Consider the following 18,099-nt stretch of genomic DNA (forward strand, 5'->3'; position numbering starts at 1 on the left):
GTGGTTGAGAGGACGCACTCCAACCAACTGAGCCATCCGGGAGCTCAGTGGCAGCTCAGCTCAAGGTGCCGTGTTCAATCTTAGTTGCAGGGGGTGCTGCCCACCATTCCTTGCGGGACTCGAGGAGTTGAACCAGCAACCTTGTGGTTGAGAGCCCACTGGCCCATGTGGGAATCGAACTGGCAGCCTTCGGAGTTAGGAGAACGGAGCTCCAACCACCGGAGCCACCGGCTGGCCCCCTAATCCCATAATTCTTGATTGATGGTGGGGGCCCTGTCTTAATCATCTGTGAACTCCAGTGCTGAGCAGGGCCTGGTGTGGAGGAGTGGAATTAAAATGACTTCCTTCCTTTGTAGATAGATAGATGGATGGATGGATGGATGGATGGATGGATGGATGGATGGATAGATGATAGATAGATAGATAGATAGATAGATAGATAGATAGATAGATAGGCAAATTTCAGAAAATTATATTCTTGCATTTGGAGAACTAACTTTCTGACAGCTTAGAGCTATTTGTAATATCCCTCAGGCATTTCTCACTGTCTATTAGTCTTCAAATTAAGGTAGCTTTTGTGTGTGGGCAGGTGGAATGTTTTTCCCCTGGAGATGAAGGCTGCTACTGGGCACATGAATACAGCACAGCTCTAGGCCTTGATGCATGACAGACCTCCCCATGGGTCATTATTTCTCCTCTGAGAATCACTTGGAGGGCCACCCACTGAGAGTCCCCTCTCCAGCCCAGAAGCTGCCATATATTGGGTCTTACTTCTAGTAGGTACCCTTGTAAGTAATTTAGAGAAGTCTGCCTCTGCCTTCTTACTAATTAATGCTATTCACTGCACCTGCCCTGGGGCCCTAACTTCATAGGTGGCCAGTACACCCTTTCTTGCCCCAGTACACCTTTTTGATGCTTTTTAACACAGAGTGGGAGCAATGTGCGATGTTTTGTGTCATTTTCAAAATGGTAGTCTGAAAAAGATACTACCATCAACTTTGTATTTATACATTCTAACCAGAAACCATTATATACTAGTATTAACAATGACATCTTAAAATCAATTGTAATTTGTAATTTACTACTTAGCCAATTCCTTCATAAATAATACTGTTGGTGTGACCATACATTCAGCTTTTAATATAATTTTTGATAAACTCTTAAATTCCTCTTATTTTCTTTTTTCCTTTTGGGAGGTAGACCATTCCACGTATGTGTGTTTTGCTTTCATCAGAGTTTTGCTTTTATCATTCTTCCCTGCATCCCCACCCCATTCTTTTACTTCAGCTTTCTTCATCAGAACCCAGAGATGGGTGTGAACTGTAATAACATATCACTGTCACATAGGTCCCCTTAGTTTGGCCTATTGGTTAAGTTTCTTTCTCTGGGTGCATCTTGCACCCTCCTCTTCTTTCTGTCATTAATGATCTTACTGTGTTTCCCTGAAAATAAAACCTAGCCAGACCATCAGCTCTAATGAGTCTTTTGGAGCAAAAATTAATATAAGACTCAGTCTTATTTTAATATAAGACCGGGTCTTTAGTATACTATAATGTAATATAATACAATATAATATAAATATAATATAATATCAGGTATAATATAATATATAATATAAGACCGAGTCCTATATTAATTTTTGCTCCAAAAGACGCATTAGAGTTGATGGTTCGACTAGGTTTTATTTTCGGGGAAACACAGTATTTGTGGCAAGATCTTCTCTTCAGCTAAACCTAGGGTTAGGAAATCCTTATTCAAAGTCTTGACATGTCTCAATGTCAAGATTTCATCAACTGCTTTCTTATCTCTTTTCCCCCTCCCCCAGTCCATAAGGATGAACTAAACTTGACCAAAGCAGAGAATTCAGGAAGAGGTTAGAAAGAAAATGCTTGTCTGCTTAACCCGTTCTTAGCCCAGCCTTACAACTTAGAGTCTTTCTGTATGGGGAAGAATAAAGCTAACTCAAATACATTCTGTCTTCTAAATATCAGAATATTTGAAACTCAAAGTTTTAGAATGAAGTAGTTTTACATTTATATGTTTTAATTCATTGAATTGTTATTAGGAGCTAAGATTTGATCTCATTCCTGGAAAGTGTACAAGCAAAACAGCGCAACATGTGTGCAGAGCAGGGTAACACAGCATAAGTAAGAGAACCTGGGAGTATTGAGAAATAGACTCAGTGTTTTGGGTGTAAGTACTTTCACTTTCGTAGATGAATGGAGAAAGTTTGTAGTTTAAAAAGAAAACATGGACTAAAAGTGAACATTTCTTCTTTTAGCAACCAATTTTATTGTATAAGTCTCGGGTATGTATTTATTATCTATCAAATGTCCTAAGAAATGCCTAGTATTTGCATAGTACTTTATAAGTACTTTTAACATTAATAGTTTCACTTGGTAATAAATCATCTATTCAAAGTAAATAGAAATACTTCTTCTTTTAGCACTGTGGTGAGCTAGATACTATATATATATTATATAGTACCTTTTCTATTTGGTTTTCAGGTTCCTGAGTTCATTGAAGAGGATAGTCTTAAACCGAAAGAAGACAAAGAGGCGGTTCCATCTTTGGGAGGGCCATCTCTTGGCTCACTGCTGCAAGTGCCTGGGATCTGTTTTTGACTCCAGAGATCAAGTTCAAGTATGTTTTCTAGAGTGGCCTAGTGCTGCACTGCCTCGGTTGAGAAGTCTCTGGTGCTGGTTTTATACTACAGGAAGGACCATGGCAACCTCCAGGACAGCCTCTCGGGCGCCTCGGGACATTGCCAACGTGATGCAAAGGCTGCAAGGTAAGAGACAAACGTCAGTCTTTTTTTTTTAATACACTTGAACTACCAATTTACTTCAGAATCTTTTCAATTTGCTTGCCTTTTTATGCAGTTTTATGAAACTACAACAAGGAAGAGCAAAACAATGTCTTTTATCTCAGAGTTTTCAAACTAGTCCATGCTATTTTAAGATTCTGTTTTCTTTATGTAGAAACAAAGAAAAAAAAAATCAAAGACAAAGCTCTTGTTTTGGTTTTGTGTCTATGTAGTGTGACCTGAATGGTTATTCCATGTCCAGTGGGAATTCAGAGTTATCGCCAAACTGTCCTTCAAAAACCAATGACAATACAACACTGTGACAGTGCCCTGATAAGGTTATCATGACAATGGTGGACAAATAACTATATGCTCTTGTCAAATAAGTAAATCAGTGGCTTACTTATCCCAACAAGAAAGCCCTTAGAGATGTAGAAAGTCTTTAAGCAAAATGAGGCAAAGAGGCCCTACGGGGTGAAATGATGTGACAAGATTAATGGTTAGTGACAGAGTATGGACTGGAACCACACCCCTAAACAGTGCTCTTGCTCTAAAAGCAAACTGTGTTTTAGAAGACAATTAACTGTGAAATGCTATGGCAACTCATAAATGAATTCCTGTCACTTGTCTTTATACACACACACACACACACGCCTTGAACCATAAAAATATTGCTTCTCTGTCATAATCCCCATACCACCTCTCCCTGGCTTCAAATGTATATCTTTGGGATATAAAAATATCCAAATCACTGTGTCTAATGGGAATTAACAGAAATGTGCTCTGGTCTTTGTCAAAAGAGCTTAAACATAATGCTATAGTTTGGGCTTTAGGTTTTCTAGATTCTCCAGCAAGTGATCAGTGTGGTTTTGTACCACAGCCATCATATTAATCTGTCACAACCCTACTTCTCTTGCTTACAGTGGATTGGATGTACATGGCAGTAATTTCCAGTTAAGTACTACTCTTGATTTTCAGATACAGACAAAACTCTTAAATCTGGATATTTATAGCCCAGGACATGCTCCCAGCTTTAGAAAAATCAGGAGATGAGTGGACCTGGGAGTTTGTCCACCTGACCCGAAACCACTGATTTGAAGCCCTTGCAGTCACGTGAGCCCCACTCATGTTTATCTGCCTGGGCAGATGTGTTGTGCAAGGGGTGCTTGTTTCACATTTATTGTTGAAAGATCCCACTTGAAATGCCCAAAAGAGCCTGCTTAGACAAAAAAATAGATCCTTGCTGAATATGCTGCGTACTCTTAAACCTCCTCCACAGGCTGGAAAGCCTTTGATTGGATCTGCCCAGTGCCAGGGAGCTCCAGTTTAAATTGTGCATCTTTCCTTGGGGAGGTGGAACACTGACCTTGGAGTTCCGTGCCTCTGTGTCTGTCTTGGCTGTTTGCCTGGGTACAAATTACTGAAACATTTTGTGCTTCAGTGACCTCATTTACAGAGTGATGGAAAGGAAACCTACAGGTCCCTTGCAAAACTGTGGGGAAGATAATTAGGTAATAACGCAGGTTTTCCTTGGAGTCTATTAAATGCGAAAATTCTCTGGATGAGACATATATTGAAATAAAGGGAAATGCTAAAGAGTAAATTTGGAAAAAAAAACTTAATTCAGAATCAGATTATGATCCTGCAAACCCTTTGTTTTTTATTCTTATTTTTCTTTGAATGACAATTCTTTCGTTAAGGTGATGGTTGGGGTGAAAGCAGAGGGAAGAATACTGATGCTCAGTGTTTTATTTCATATATCGTGTATTCTTCCCTCTGCTTTCACCCCAACCATCACCTTAATGAAAGAATTGTCTATATAGTGGTAGATGTATAAGTGGTTTTTATTGTGAGGTATCTGGAGTGGGGAGAAGCAGTGGAGGACCCCGACACCCATCCCACACTCGGCCTGGGACAGTGGTTGTCCTATTACCCACCTATGCGTTTAGGAATGCAACTTGCAAAATCTAGGCTGTTCTCACCCTCCTTAGCCCTCTCAGGACTGTTGTCATGTTCAGTGACATAATAGCTGAAAGGTGCTTGAAAAAATATAAACACTGATATGGTGAGCTCTTCAAATAGTCATGGAAGAAAAGTGGATGAGAAAGCACAGGCCTGATAATTTGCTGCAAGTTTTTCTAGTCGTGCCGATTTGGGGAGGAGTGATCATGGTTTTATATATTCTGGGCTGTGTAAAACTAGTAATTTTATTACATAATGAAGGGACTCTCCTGACTGTATTCATTAATTATTTTTTATCTTTATCGTAAAAGAAAGAGTTATAACATGTCACAAGGGTACCTGACAAATTTAGAATAAACCTTACAATTGAGAAGACGATAAAATTCCCGAGCATTAGATATTTATCATTAGCTTTTAACATCAACTCCTTCATACATATAGTGGTTTATTCATGCCACAAAATGTAAGGCCTGCACTGCCACGGATGCAACATACATAGCCTGCATCAGTGAAAGCCAAACAAAAGGGCTGGGAGTAAAGGGAATTTGGCGGGTATGTCTGTTAACACACTGACCTGCTGGGTTAACTGCTGATTCAGCGGGGAGGGTGCATGTCTCCCCCTCCTCTTGGTTCTCATTGTGCATCCTACTGATGCTTTGAACTGCAGCCAGAGTCCACCTCTCTGGACAGATGAGACCTGGCTTCTGTCAAGGGTACTTAGTAATCCTGCTTGTCGGCTGGAACCTCCAAAGGTGACCAAGTTCCTAATAAACGCAGGGTTACGTTATTGCCCGGGTAATTAAGACAAATGAGAAACTTATTTGAGGGAAAATAATTTTCGATTAACTTAAAGGTTGCTATTTTCAAAGTTCAAATCCTTAAGAACATTCTTCTAGAATTTACTTTTCTTTGCCTGGATAGATAATCCGAGTAACAAGTATTTTTACCCCTTCTTGGGTTTTATTGTCATATCAGGTCCATGTATCACTAATAAAAAGCACATAGCTTTGAATAATGGCAACTTGGCCTTTACTCTCTATCTTATTTAGTTTACAACCATAATTGGTGACTGTTTTTCTGTTTTTGATTTTTTTATTTGTAGTGCTAGGAAATTAAAGCACACACACAGATTGCTACATAATTGAGCTGCTACTGTAGCCGTTCAATATTTCACCTTTGCCAATATTTGTGCTTATCTGAGCATAATGTTTAGGCTGGGATCCTGAATTATGGATGAGCAGACAGACTGCAGTGCAGTTTCATTTGATCTTAAGAATAATGAATGTTTCTGTAACTTTCATCAATTTAAATATAACCTTAAAGGCAAATACAGGACAATAGTATAATACAAGGGTATTAAAATTTTAAATGCACATAACTAGAATACACATTTTCTACCCTTAAAGGCCAAAGAGAGCCATTTAACAGATGGCTTATGGAGCCACTTTATAGTCACATCTGAAAAAATGAATGCCTGAACTCTTCAGATTATAATTTTTTTAAGGTAGTGACAAGAGTTTAAAGGCTCTTTGTAATTTTTCATACCGTGTTTCCCTGAAAATATGACCTAGCTGGACAATCAGCTCTACTGCGTCTTTTGGAGCAAAAATTAATATAAGACCTGTTATTATATTATATTATATTATATTATATTATATTATATTATACTATATAGACCGAGTCTTACAGTAAAACAAGACCAGGTATTATATTAATTATATTATATTATGTTATGTTATGTTACGTTACGTTATGTTACGTTACATTACATTACATTATATTATGTTATGTTATATTATATGACCCAGTCTTATATTATAGTAAAATAAGACCGGGTCTTATATGAATTTTTCCTTGGAGCTGATTGTCTGGCCAGGTCTTATTTTTGGGGAAACCCGGTAGTGCTTCTACATAACATTTGCCTAAAAATGATTTGTTGACTGACTTTTATGAGATCTATTTTTTTCATTTGAAGATAACCTACTAAACTTTAAGGATTTTTAAATTCACGTATCAGTGTTGGTTATTGTAAGACATGGTGGCATCAGTGTAATCTTCTAGAGCAAGTGGTCAATTGCAGAGAAGATTCAAATGGGCGGGTTACGGTGTCATATAGAGATGGAGGAATGAAAAAGGAGGAAAATTGACTGCAAGGTCACACTTCAATTTGTAAAACTTGTGAATAAATTCAAAGAGAAACGAAAGAGAAAAAGAGAAACATTTACTCTTGGAGTTGTAGCTATGAAATTTGCAAACTGATCAGTGAAACATAATCATAACCTCCCCTAAAAATTTTAAACTTTTTGCTTTAACATAGTATTTCCAGAAATCCATAACACTGTAAAAGAAAACCTCAGAGTAGCCAAAAATTTGACTGAAAAATAGAATAACTAATAGTAAATAATTAATGAAAATGCAATTTTCTTTTAGTTTAACACCAAATAAGCATTAGGAAAGGGTTTGCCATCTTGTGGCAAACGATTCTCATTTCTTATAGTGCCTAGATAAAGTTTTATAGTTTATTACTCTTACTTAATGACTCTTCTTATTAAACCACAAAACAATGACAAAAATCCATTTATTGTATTCAGGCTGAACTTCTCCTTTTGGTTTAATCTCTTTCTTTCTACAATACTTGTTGTGTGACAGTATCTCGAATTTAAATACAACACAGTGGTCAACAGAAAATGATGATCATGTATTTATATTTTGGAACATCATAGTTAAATATTTGATGAATAAATGGGTCAATCACAATCTCTAAATTAATGAATTGAAGATGAAATTAGTTAAGACGCAAAAGCAAAGGGAGAAACCAGTTAAATTGGATATCCTACTTTGTTTACTCTCTTTGAAAAATAATTTTACCTGAATGTTTAAATTCAAAATTGATTTTTGACCACAAAATTACTTGAAAGATACACATCCAGTCTGAACGGGTGACTGTGTTGACTTTTCATATGTATGTATTGTTTTTGTAACTATAATGCTTTAAATGCATTTTTTCCCTTCATACAGTATATTATATGAACTCTTTTCAGTGTATCAAAGAGTTTACATTTGTCTAATGCCCTATCCTCCAGCCCCTTCTGTTTGCAGAGCCATTTTATCCAACATGCATTATGGAGAAAGTGCCTGAGGCCTTCAGGATCTTTAAGGGTCTGCAAAAATATTGGCTCTCAAAGAGAAAAAGAAAATTGCTAAATCTGCATTAACAAAGGTTTACAAATGCTAAAATTATGTCAACAGGTAAAGTGTAAATCACATTAATTCAAAGGTTACATGTGTCAATGTATTTAATATGGAGAGTGGGTACCCTTGGTTGCACTTGCTATATTGTGTGGCAGGCCTCTAAAAGTAAGAGGGTCTCATCTACCACCTTCCTCCCCCCTTACCCTCTGGTAACCACTAAACTATTGTCTGCGTCTATGAGTTTTTTTCTTTGTCTTGTTCCTTTGTTGCTTTCAGTTTTATATCCCAATATCAGTGAAATTGGGGTCAAGTATATGGTGACAGAAGGAGAATTGACTCTGGGTGGTGAACACACACAATGTGATATATAGATGATGTATTACAGAATTGTACACCTGAAACCTATGTAACTTCATTAACCATTGTCGCCCCAATAAACTTTAATTTAAAGAAAAAGAAATAAACATACAAAAATAAAAAGTAAATAAATTAATTAATTAAATTTAGAGGGTGTAAGGCCTACAAATAAACATACAGCATTCTTACACATTGTCTCCAAATTCATTTCTTTTAACAAACTACTTTAATTTTGTCTCTCTTATGATGAAAACCTTCCTTTACTCTTGACCTCCCTGATAAAATCCCCACTTCTTGGCTTGACTTCCCTATTCTGACTCCATCTTAATTATCTAGCATTTGTCTCCTCTTGCTCCCCTACCTAACCGTAGATATCTGCCTAATGACACTACTGGCAGTGCCCTGGAGATGACCTGACTCTTCTGTCTCCTTCTGGGGCACTTTCAGGAATGAGCTCTATTGAATGTTTCTAACACTCCACTTACCTTCAAGACCCAACTTAAATACTGCCTCCTCAATGAAGGCTTTCTTGCCGATATAATCGGAAGTTCTCTCCTTTCTGTCTAACTTCCTTTAGCACTTAATAGCCCTGTTATGACAGTCACTTAGTATTGCTTTGTATTATGTTACATCTCTGTGTCTACTCCACCCACTCTGAGTATAAACACATTGAAAGTGGAAATTGGGTCAAATTCACATCAATGCCCTACATACTGACAAACATAGTGCATTTTACAATGCGGATACTTCGTACATTTTATAATGTGGATACTTTGTTGAATGAATTAATATATTTAATATGATATAGATTTTCAATGGTAGAAGCCAGGAGACCAGAAGAGAGATCATTTTGACAAGAGATAAGAGTGACTTGGACTAGATATTAAACAGTGGATAGGGAGAGAAATGGTAAAAATCTAAATGTATTTTCAAAGTAAAGCTAAAATAATTAGCTCATGGATCAGATGTGGTGTATGAGAGAGAAGAATGGAAGTTGGCCCTTTCATTCTTCATTTTGAAATGAGAAAACATGAAAGACTGTTGGAAACAGAGTTGAGGAGGAAAATCAAGAGCTTTTTGGGGGCATGTTACATTTTAGATGCCTGGTGAACATCCAAACATCCAAAAAAGTGATTGAGTCTATACTCGTATGACTGTAAGACCGAAGGAGAGGCCCAGCTGGAAAAAAAACATGTGGGAATCCTAAGTACACAGTATTTAAAGCTGTGGGATTGGTTGACACCACCTAGGAAACAGGACAGATAGGAAAGAGAGGAGGTTTGAGAAATAGAATGTGCAACACTGGAGGTGGGAGCATGAGGCATGTCCCACATAGGAGACCAAGAAGCTGTGGCTTCTGTGGGAAGAAGAAAGAAGAGAAAAGGAAGATCTGGAAACCAAGGGAAGAAAGAGTTCAAGGAGGGAGTGATTAATTGTATCAATACTAACGTTCTTTTTATCTTCATGTTTCTAAGTGTTTATAGTATACTTGTATTAAGATTATGGGTTTTTTTTAATATATAAATATCAGGCCTGCATGTGCATATAGTTCAAAATCATTTCTGGGCGAATACAAGAATAGAGAGTTGGAAGGTTCTTGGAAGTTAACTGGATAAGAGCAGTTCCTTAAGAATTTATTAACTATAATTCTGTACTTTATGAAGAGCCCAATCAAAGATGTATCCTAAGGATAAAAAGTCTCTCCCTCAGAACTTAATCAGTTCACCATGGAGTTGGGGGCCCCCCGCTGTGAACTGACAGGTGGTCCTCATGAGAATGGTGCTGCCATTGATGTCATTAGGGACACTTGTGTGTGACTGCTGCATCTCAGTGCCTTCCTTCCTTGGGCAACTCCTCCCCTCATAAATCTTTACTTGTACCACTTGACATTATTTTTCTAGATTTCTTTTTTTTATATATAACAAAACTAATAACATTTCCCTTGTGTTTTGGAAAAAATGTTTTTGGAGTCAGTGTCACCTATTTCCACTGCTTTGTTCATTGTTTAATTAGCTCCTCTAGGACACAGTTTCTTGAAAAGAAAATAGAAAGTATGACTTTATAGGTGTTTGGATTATCTGAAACATTGTGAGCACTCTTTCCATCAACACTAGGATGAAACCCTTCTCAAAAGTACTGTAACTGGAGAACTACATTGGCGTTTAGGAAAACTCTTTCACTGAGCTGGTGACTATTTAATCCGGCCTGTGTTGGATCAGACTTGGGGCCTTGGGTTATCCTCTGTAAGGAGGATGAAGACCACAGGTGCCCATGAACTTCAGTGTTCCATTACTGTGTAGTTTAGGTTAATAGATACCTTTATTGGGAAAAAATAATAGTAGACTTTAAATTTCATATGATAAATCCCTCACATAGTATCTTAAGAAACTTACAAAAACAATTCACATGCCAGGTCATTACAATATTTTTCTCTTTTCTTTCGAATTGGGGATGATGAGAATATTGACGCATTCTTTATGTGGTAATCACACCTAAATACATAGTGCCTGATTTTGTCTGATGCTCTGTATTTCAATTAAGCAAATATTAATCATAGGTATTCAGTTAATCATGTACTCATTTAAATAGTTGAGAAATTATCATATAAGAATATATGCAGGGCCGGCCTGGTGGCTCAGGCGGTTAGAGCTCCATGCTCCTAACTCCGAAGGCTGCCGGTTCGATTCCCACATGGGCCAGTGGGCTCTCAACCACAAGGTTGCCAGTTCAATTCCTCGATTCCCGCAAGGGATCGTGGGCAGCGCCCCCTGCAACTAAGATTGAACACGGCACCTTGAGCTGACCTGCCTTGCAGATGGCTCAGTTGGTTGGAGCACGGGCTCTCAACCACAAGGTTGCCAGTTTGATTCCTCGAGTCCCACAAGAGGTGGTGGGCTGCGCCCCTTGCAACTAGAAAAAACGGCAACTGGACCTGTAGCTGAGCTGTGCCCTCCACAACTAAGATTGAAAGGACAACAACTTGACTTGGAAAAAAGGCCTGAAAAAACACACTGTTCCCCAATAAAGTCCTGTTCCCCTTCCCCAATAAAATCTTAAAAAAGAAAAAAAAAAAGAATATACGCAGTTTTTCCATAATGCTGCGGATGGGCAAATCATAATTTTCTGTTTGTTTCTACTCAAATAAATGAATGGAAATATCTGGGAGAAGATGATATTGGCAACTGCCTCAGCCAGGATCAGGGTCAAATGATTTACACAAGATTTTCAATTCCTTGATTTAGTGAAGTTTGCTTCAGTAGTTTTTAAATGGTTTCTATGGTAACTTATGCTCTTTTTCCCCATTGTTCACAATGACCTGTTGGACAAGAAACAAACAATTCCTTCCTCTACTGATATTAATCTTTCATGTTTAGTAAACACTGGTCTCCACCCAAGTTTAGAAAAACATGCTTACCTCGAGTTATATAGTCTATTCTTTTGCTTCCTTTTCCCCTACATTTGGCAGCAACATTGTCCATATAGCACTTTGAATCCCTTGTATCTGTTTACTCTTTATTGTACTGTTGACTTATTTACTGATTTGGAAAGAATTTTGTGATTCTCAAGACTTGTCTTGTTTTTTCTGTTGTTGGTCTTATTGATGTATTTATTATTTTATGAGCCATAAGTTCATTTTGCCAAGAAATACACTAATTACATATTCATGGCCTATAGTTTTAGTTCCTCTGCTTTTCTGAGTGTTCTCACTCAGATTATCTCATTTTATCCAATTGTGGTTGGTGTATCTATTGATTCAATATTGAACAGAAAAATATGGAATTCTTACCCAGCAACCTGGGTGTTAAACTAGACTGTACCTGGATATTGTAACAAGAGAGATCTTTCAAAATACAACTCCCATTCTGTCTCTTTCCTTGTTACAATAAAGCATCATAGCATTCAAGATAAACTCTTTATGCACAGAGGATTTTTGTTGTCTGGCTCCTATTAATTTTCCTACCTTCCTTTCTGATCACCTTTCTTAGATTATGGTGTTCCAATCACCCTGAGCCTCTTCTAGTTCCCCTCAAGCTAACTTTGATCTGACTTCCATGTCTTTGCATGTTCTCTCCCCTCAGTGCCCTCCCTTCGCCCCTCCACTCCTTTCCTTTCTCTGTTGTATTTACCTGGGCTTCTTCTCAGGTCCAACACTCAACTTACTGTCTCCTCTGTGAAGGCTTTTCCAGTACCACCAGCCAAAGTCAAAGGATCCCTCATTTGTACTCTACTTTCAATGTGCTTCTATTACAGTATTGATTATTTCAATCTATACTGGTTTGTTTCTTTCTCTCCGTGTCCGATTAGAATGTTAGAACCTTGAGGGGAGACGTCTTGTATTATTCAGTTTTATCCAGTACTGAACAAAACCCTGACATTTCATAGCTACTCAGTTCATTCAGTTGTACATTCTTAACATTTAACAAATATTTTTTAAGCATCTACTGCGTACAAAGCAATTCCTCTGACTACAGATGTAAACATGATATAGAGAATTCCTATCCTCATGAGCTGTAGTCTACTGGAGTGACATGATAATGAACAAGGAATTTATAAACTGGGTGATAGATATGATGATGGGTAAATATATGTTTGGTGAATAAATTAAATTTCTACAAAAACATGCAGTTGTAATTAAGTAAATTGACCAGGATAGCAGACAGTTTAATGGTCTAAATTATTTCCATATGATCGTTTACTCTGCCTGTGTTAAAAACACCTTACTCTTACAAGCCCAGGTCTATAGTTTTATACAAGGTGGTATGGTTATTTAGATTGGAAGGGGACTTGTAGTTCATAATTTAATGTTCTTATTTTGCAGATGAAATAACAGAGCTCTACAGAAGTGAAGTGATAAGCCAAGGTCATAGGCAGATATCTGAGGAATTCTAGTCTCTGAGAGAATTGAGGGGTAACTTGATATTCACACACACGTGCATATTCTTTCAAGGTCATTCTTTTGCATACTGTCTAATGATCACTGGATAATTATTGCTAAGAGGCAAGACTGGCTATATAATTTTCAGGGCCCAACACAGGGTGACAATATGGTGTCCCCTGTTTAACAGTTCTTAAGGATAATGAACACGCAGCAGAGCATTAAGCCATATGTGGGGTCCCTCTGAGTGCAGGGCCCCGTGTAGCATGCAAGTCCTGCTCTTTCAGCTCTTTTCTAAGTTAAAAAGTCAGCACTGGTAGGAGATGAGACGTTGGAGGACTTGAGATCCTCAGGACTTCAAGGCCATCACAAGAGAAATAAAGAGGTAGAAAAGGACAAAGAGGAGGAGAAGAAGAAAAACATCTAAGAAAGCCATTCGCTATCTCAAAATTGTATCTGGAATCAATCTCGTATGAAAGGCACGCAAGAGGAGGGGTCTGTCCCATGCTCATCTCAACACCCTCTTGAGCAGACCCCTAAGGTAACCCTGAACACTAGAAGTGCTGAGTCCGTTGCTCTGTGGGTTCGACACCCTGGGGGCCTGGGAGCCTTCCCTTCTCTTTCTGTGTTCAACATAACATCACAAAAACAAATTCGTGGCCACTTAGGAAATTGCAGGTTGCCTGTACATTTCATCAAAAGGAGAGATTATTTTTAATATTAATTATTTAATATCTAGTTTTCCACTCAAAACCTTGAGGTCATACTGAATAATCATGATGAGAGGCTAGCAATTACTTTTCTTATTTCTGGATCTATCCATGCTAATTATATCCCTTTAATTCCTCTGTCCCTACAATTAGTAGCACTATAATCAAATTTGTAAGAAATAGGATGTACGCCTAAATCATACAAAAAGATTTGGTGGAAATTTCCGTCTCTTGACTTTATTTTATTCAGTGAAGTTGTGAAAACCCCTAAAGAGTGCATTGCTTTTGTGTTTACAAGTCAAAAGGCATGAAAACATTTAGCTGTGAAAGCATTGCCAAGTTCATGAGTCTCAGAGAGTAAGAATCAGAAATTCTGAGGTCATTTCGCTTTCAAATGTTATGATATTTCTTCATTTACATAACTAAAGTGTCTGTTTTCCATGAAATACACATGTCTCACCTTTGTGATAAAATGGCTTCTTTTCAAAATAATAATTCCCTATCACAATAATAATCAGACAAATAATGAAGAAAGGTTATTTCTGATAATAATAATAACTATTATTATTATTATTATTATTATTATTATTAGTTTCAGGTGTACAAAACAATGTACTAGTTAGACATTTGTACCCCTCACAAAGTGATAACACCCCTGCCCCAATCTACTTCCCCTCTGACATCATATGTAGCTGTTATTGTTCCACTGACTCTATTCCTTATGCTGTACTCCACTTCCTGTATCTATATATATATATATTATATTTGACATTCCATGTTATTCAGCTTCAACTTCAAGTGTACACTGCAGTGGTCTGGCACCTACACTGTCCATGAATTAGTCTCCCTAATAAGACAAGTGTCCATCAGATACCCTATAAAATCTTTACATTATTGATTATATTCCCCAAACTGACTTTTGTATCACCGTGGCAATCTTGTGGTTACGGATTGTGCTTTCTAATCCCCTCACCTTCCCCCTTATCCCCAGCCCCCTCCCATCTAGCAACCCTCAGTTATATATCTGTATCTCTGACACAGTTTCCTGATTAGTTTGTTCATTTATTCTATTCTTTAGATTCCACATATAAGTGAGATCATATGGTATTTGTCTTTCTCTGTCTGACTTATTTCACTTATGTTCTCTAGGTCCATTAAGATTGTTGCAAATGGTAAGATTTCATTCTTCTTTATGGCTGTGTAATACTCCATTGTATAAATGTACCACAGTTTCTTAGTCCAGTCATCTACCAATGGGCATTTTAGTTATTTCCATGTCCTGGCTATTGTGTATAGTGCTGCAATAAACATAGGGGTGCATACATTTTTTCAAATTAGTGTTTTGGATTTCTCTGGATAGATACCTTGGAGTGGAATTGCTGGGTCATTAGGTAGTTCCATTTTCAGATTTTTGAGATACCTCCATACTGATTTCCATAGCAGCTGCACCAATCTGCAATCCCACCAACAGTGCAGGAGGGTTCCCTTTTCTCCACATCCTCGCCAGCACCTGTTGTTTGTTGATTTATTGATGATAGCCATTCTGACTAGAGTGAGGTGGTATCTCATTGCGGTTTTTATTTGCATTTATCTAATAATTAGTTACGTTGAGCATTTTTTCATGTCTGTTTATCATCTGTATGTCCTCTTTAGAAAAATGTCTCTTCATATCCTCTGCCCATTTTTTAATTGGGTTGTTTGTTATTTTGATGTTGAGTTGAACAAGTGTCTTAATAAATTTTGGATATTAACCCCTTATTTCTGATTTATTTTCAAGCTTTGCCTATTTTCTTCTTTTGATACTTTGTACTTTTAAAAAGAATAGTTTCATGATGATATTTTGAGTTTTGGAGATACTTTTATAAGTTTAATATGATGACAGCAATAGTCCCATAAAACTTCACTAAATATCCGTAATATTTGGAAGATGGCTAGTTATATTAAAAATCCAACTTTAGCTGTTTAATGTTACCCATAAAAAAATTTGCAGTTTTTAGATTTCCTAGGTGACAATGAATAATTGAAATCTAAGTGTTCTGAAAGACTTATAGAATCCCATAATTTTTGAGAGAAAAATCTTAAAAGATCAACTTGCATAACTCTGATTTTTAAAGATGAACAATTGAGATTCCTAAAGATTAAATGACTTGTACAACGTTATACATTTAGTTGATGTAAAATAAAACTAGAACTTACATTATCCGACTCTCTTTAGAATTATGAATTTTTCGGGATTTTTCTCTTCATGATAAAATTGTATAAGCATTGCTTTCTTAGCTCTGTTCTGAGTTGAAAAGCAAGGTTGATAGTGTGTGCTTAGTTTATATAAAATTATTCGCTTTGTATTTACTTCTAATTAGAGTACTTATTACAAATAATTGGAGCTGTTGGGGGCGTAGCCAATGTCTTTTCTGGCTTTGCAGAATATGATAAATGTTCACTAAATATTTGTTGAATGGATGTTAGATTAGTAAATTCACCTCCTCCACAGTGTGTTTTAAGGAGACCTAGAGACATAAAAATGAGAGAGAGAGAGAGAGAGAAAGAAATCTTTAGCTCATCACTTCACATTTTAACTATTGCTTCAGTAGGGCCGTTGTACAATTTTCTCCATAGGTATTGCTTACTTGCTGTAGTCACGTGAACTAGCAAATATTAACTATGAGGCTATCACTTAAAAAATAATACTGTTCGCAAGGACATGTTTTCTTCTGAAAACTTAGTCATACCAATGATTCGTTTCTGCATTTGTGTGATCTTTCGCTTGTGAAATTCAGTAATGAGTGGCAGTTCAGTCGATATTCCATTACTACAACAAATACAAATTGCGCACTTCCTATGTTCCAGATACTGTGTTAACCATAAAGGATCTAACCCTGAAACTGAAAGTGGTGTCCTGGCCCTTCAGGGACTTCAAAACTAGTGACCAGTCTGCAACCATGGCTGAAGAACTTTGCAATCAGTCAGTCTGGACAGGGGGCAGAAGACTCTTTGGAAATAGGTTGGGATTCCTCCTGGGCGAACACTAGGCAGCCCTAGGAGCTTCCCTGGCTTCTGCTAGCTTGTCTTCTGGCCCTTCCTCACATGAATTCTCACGCCAGGAATTAGGCCACGTTCTGACAGAACTGCCAATGAGCGCCATTTTCTGCCCCACTCCAGAACAGGCCTTTGGGTTGTAGACAACAAACAAGTGGCTCCTTTCCTCTCAGGGCTCCCAGCCACAGGTTGTGAAGATGGAGGGTAGAAGGATGCACAATTCCTTCCTCACCAGGCATCCGTGGTGTATGTATGTCACAGAGTTTCCATGTGAACCTAGTCTTCATGATACTAGGGAAGCTGTCTTTCCTTCCACGTCCAAGACATTTAGGAATAGTAATTGTTAATTATTACTTTCCTGGAATTCATTTTTAACTTTCATTTTGGGAACGTATGGACTACTTGAATAACAGACTCTGCTTATTTTATTTAAAACCAAGCATTGCTCCAATGAACATATATAGCTCCAAGAATCCTTTTAAAAAATAAAAACCTTTTTAAATTTGTAAAAGCCCAAGCCTTAATGGCAACTATAAAATTGTCTTTAAACATCTGCATTTAGAAAAGTAAAATTGTTCCTATGCACCAAACTATAAAAAGAGTCTTTCTGCCTTGAAAGCTATGTGTGGTTTCCATCTGTAATTGGTTTTAATTAGCTCAGTTATTGATGCCTCAGAAATAGAGTTTTATAAGGGAAATGCTGAATCAGCCTTAAACACAGACCACTGGACTGAGTGCTGTAATGCTTTCCTTCTTGGTATAGTTGCTTCGGAACCAACTACACATTACTGTGGGCTTTTATATGTCTGATAAAGACTACTTCCTGTTATCCAAAATAGCTTCTAATGTGGGCCAGATTATTGATGCAGAACATTGGACACTCCCTGTACATTTCAAGGACAATCCGTACTTTGAAGTACCAAGTAGCTTTTGTTTTGGTTTAGGAGAGGATACATGAGTCCATTTCTTTATTTCTCCAGTGATTGTTATCTGTTTAATAATTTAACACAGAAAATGTGATGCCTAGAAAATATGGAGATTTTATCATTAGCTTTTTAGCCACATGAGCTAAAATAAATAAGTCCAAGTGGAAAACTAGTAAGATTTCTGTACTTGAAGGAAAAATAGTCTTCAAAACTATAGTGATTATTTTTAGCATT

At 37.3% G+C, this 18,099-nt stretch overlaps 1 protein-coding gene across 17 annotated transcripts in view; it reads left to right on the forward strand.

The window, feature by feature from the left end:
* The window catches only part of SYNE1 (spectrin repeat containing nuclear envelope protein 1), a 414,622-nt gene that overhangs the window by 6,663 nt on the left and 389,860 nt on the right, over positions 1-18,099 (forward strand). For 8 of the 17 annotated variants that reach the window (XM_088795370.1, XM_088795376.1, XM_088795381.1 and 5 more), the window contains exon 2: positions 2,508-2,791. In XM_088795370.1, the coding sequence (XP_088651496.1) occupies positions 2,725-2,791 (67 nt within the window). In that variant the 5' untranslated portion in view covers positions 2,508-2,724. Of the gene's footprint in view, positions 1-2,507; positions 2,792-18,099 lie in introns of those variants that run through there. The other 9 variants (XM_088795373.1, XM_088795368.1, XM_088795378.1 and 6 more) reach the window with 2 other exon arrangements.

The sequence above is a fragment of the Rhinolophus sinicus genome, chromosome 2 (assembly GCF_057876585.1).
Source record: "Rhinolophus sinicus isolate RSI-liver-muscle chromosome 2, RSI-T2T, whole genome shotgun sequence".
Classification (NCBI taxonomy): Eukaryota; Metazoa; Chordata; class Mammalia; order Chiroptera; family Rhinolophidae; genus Rhinolophus; species Rhinolophus sinicus.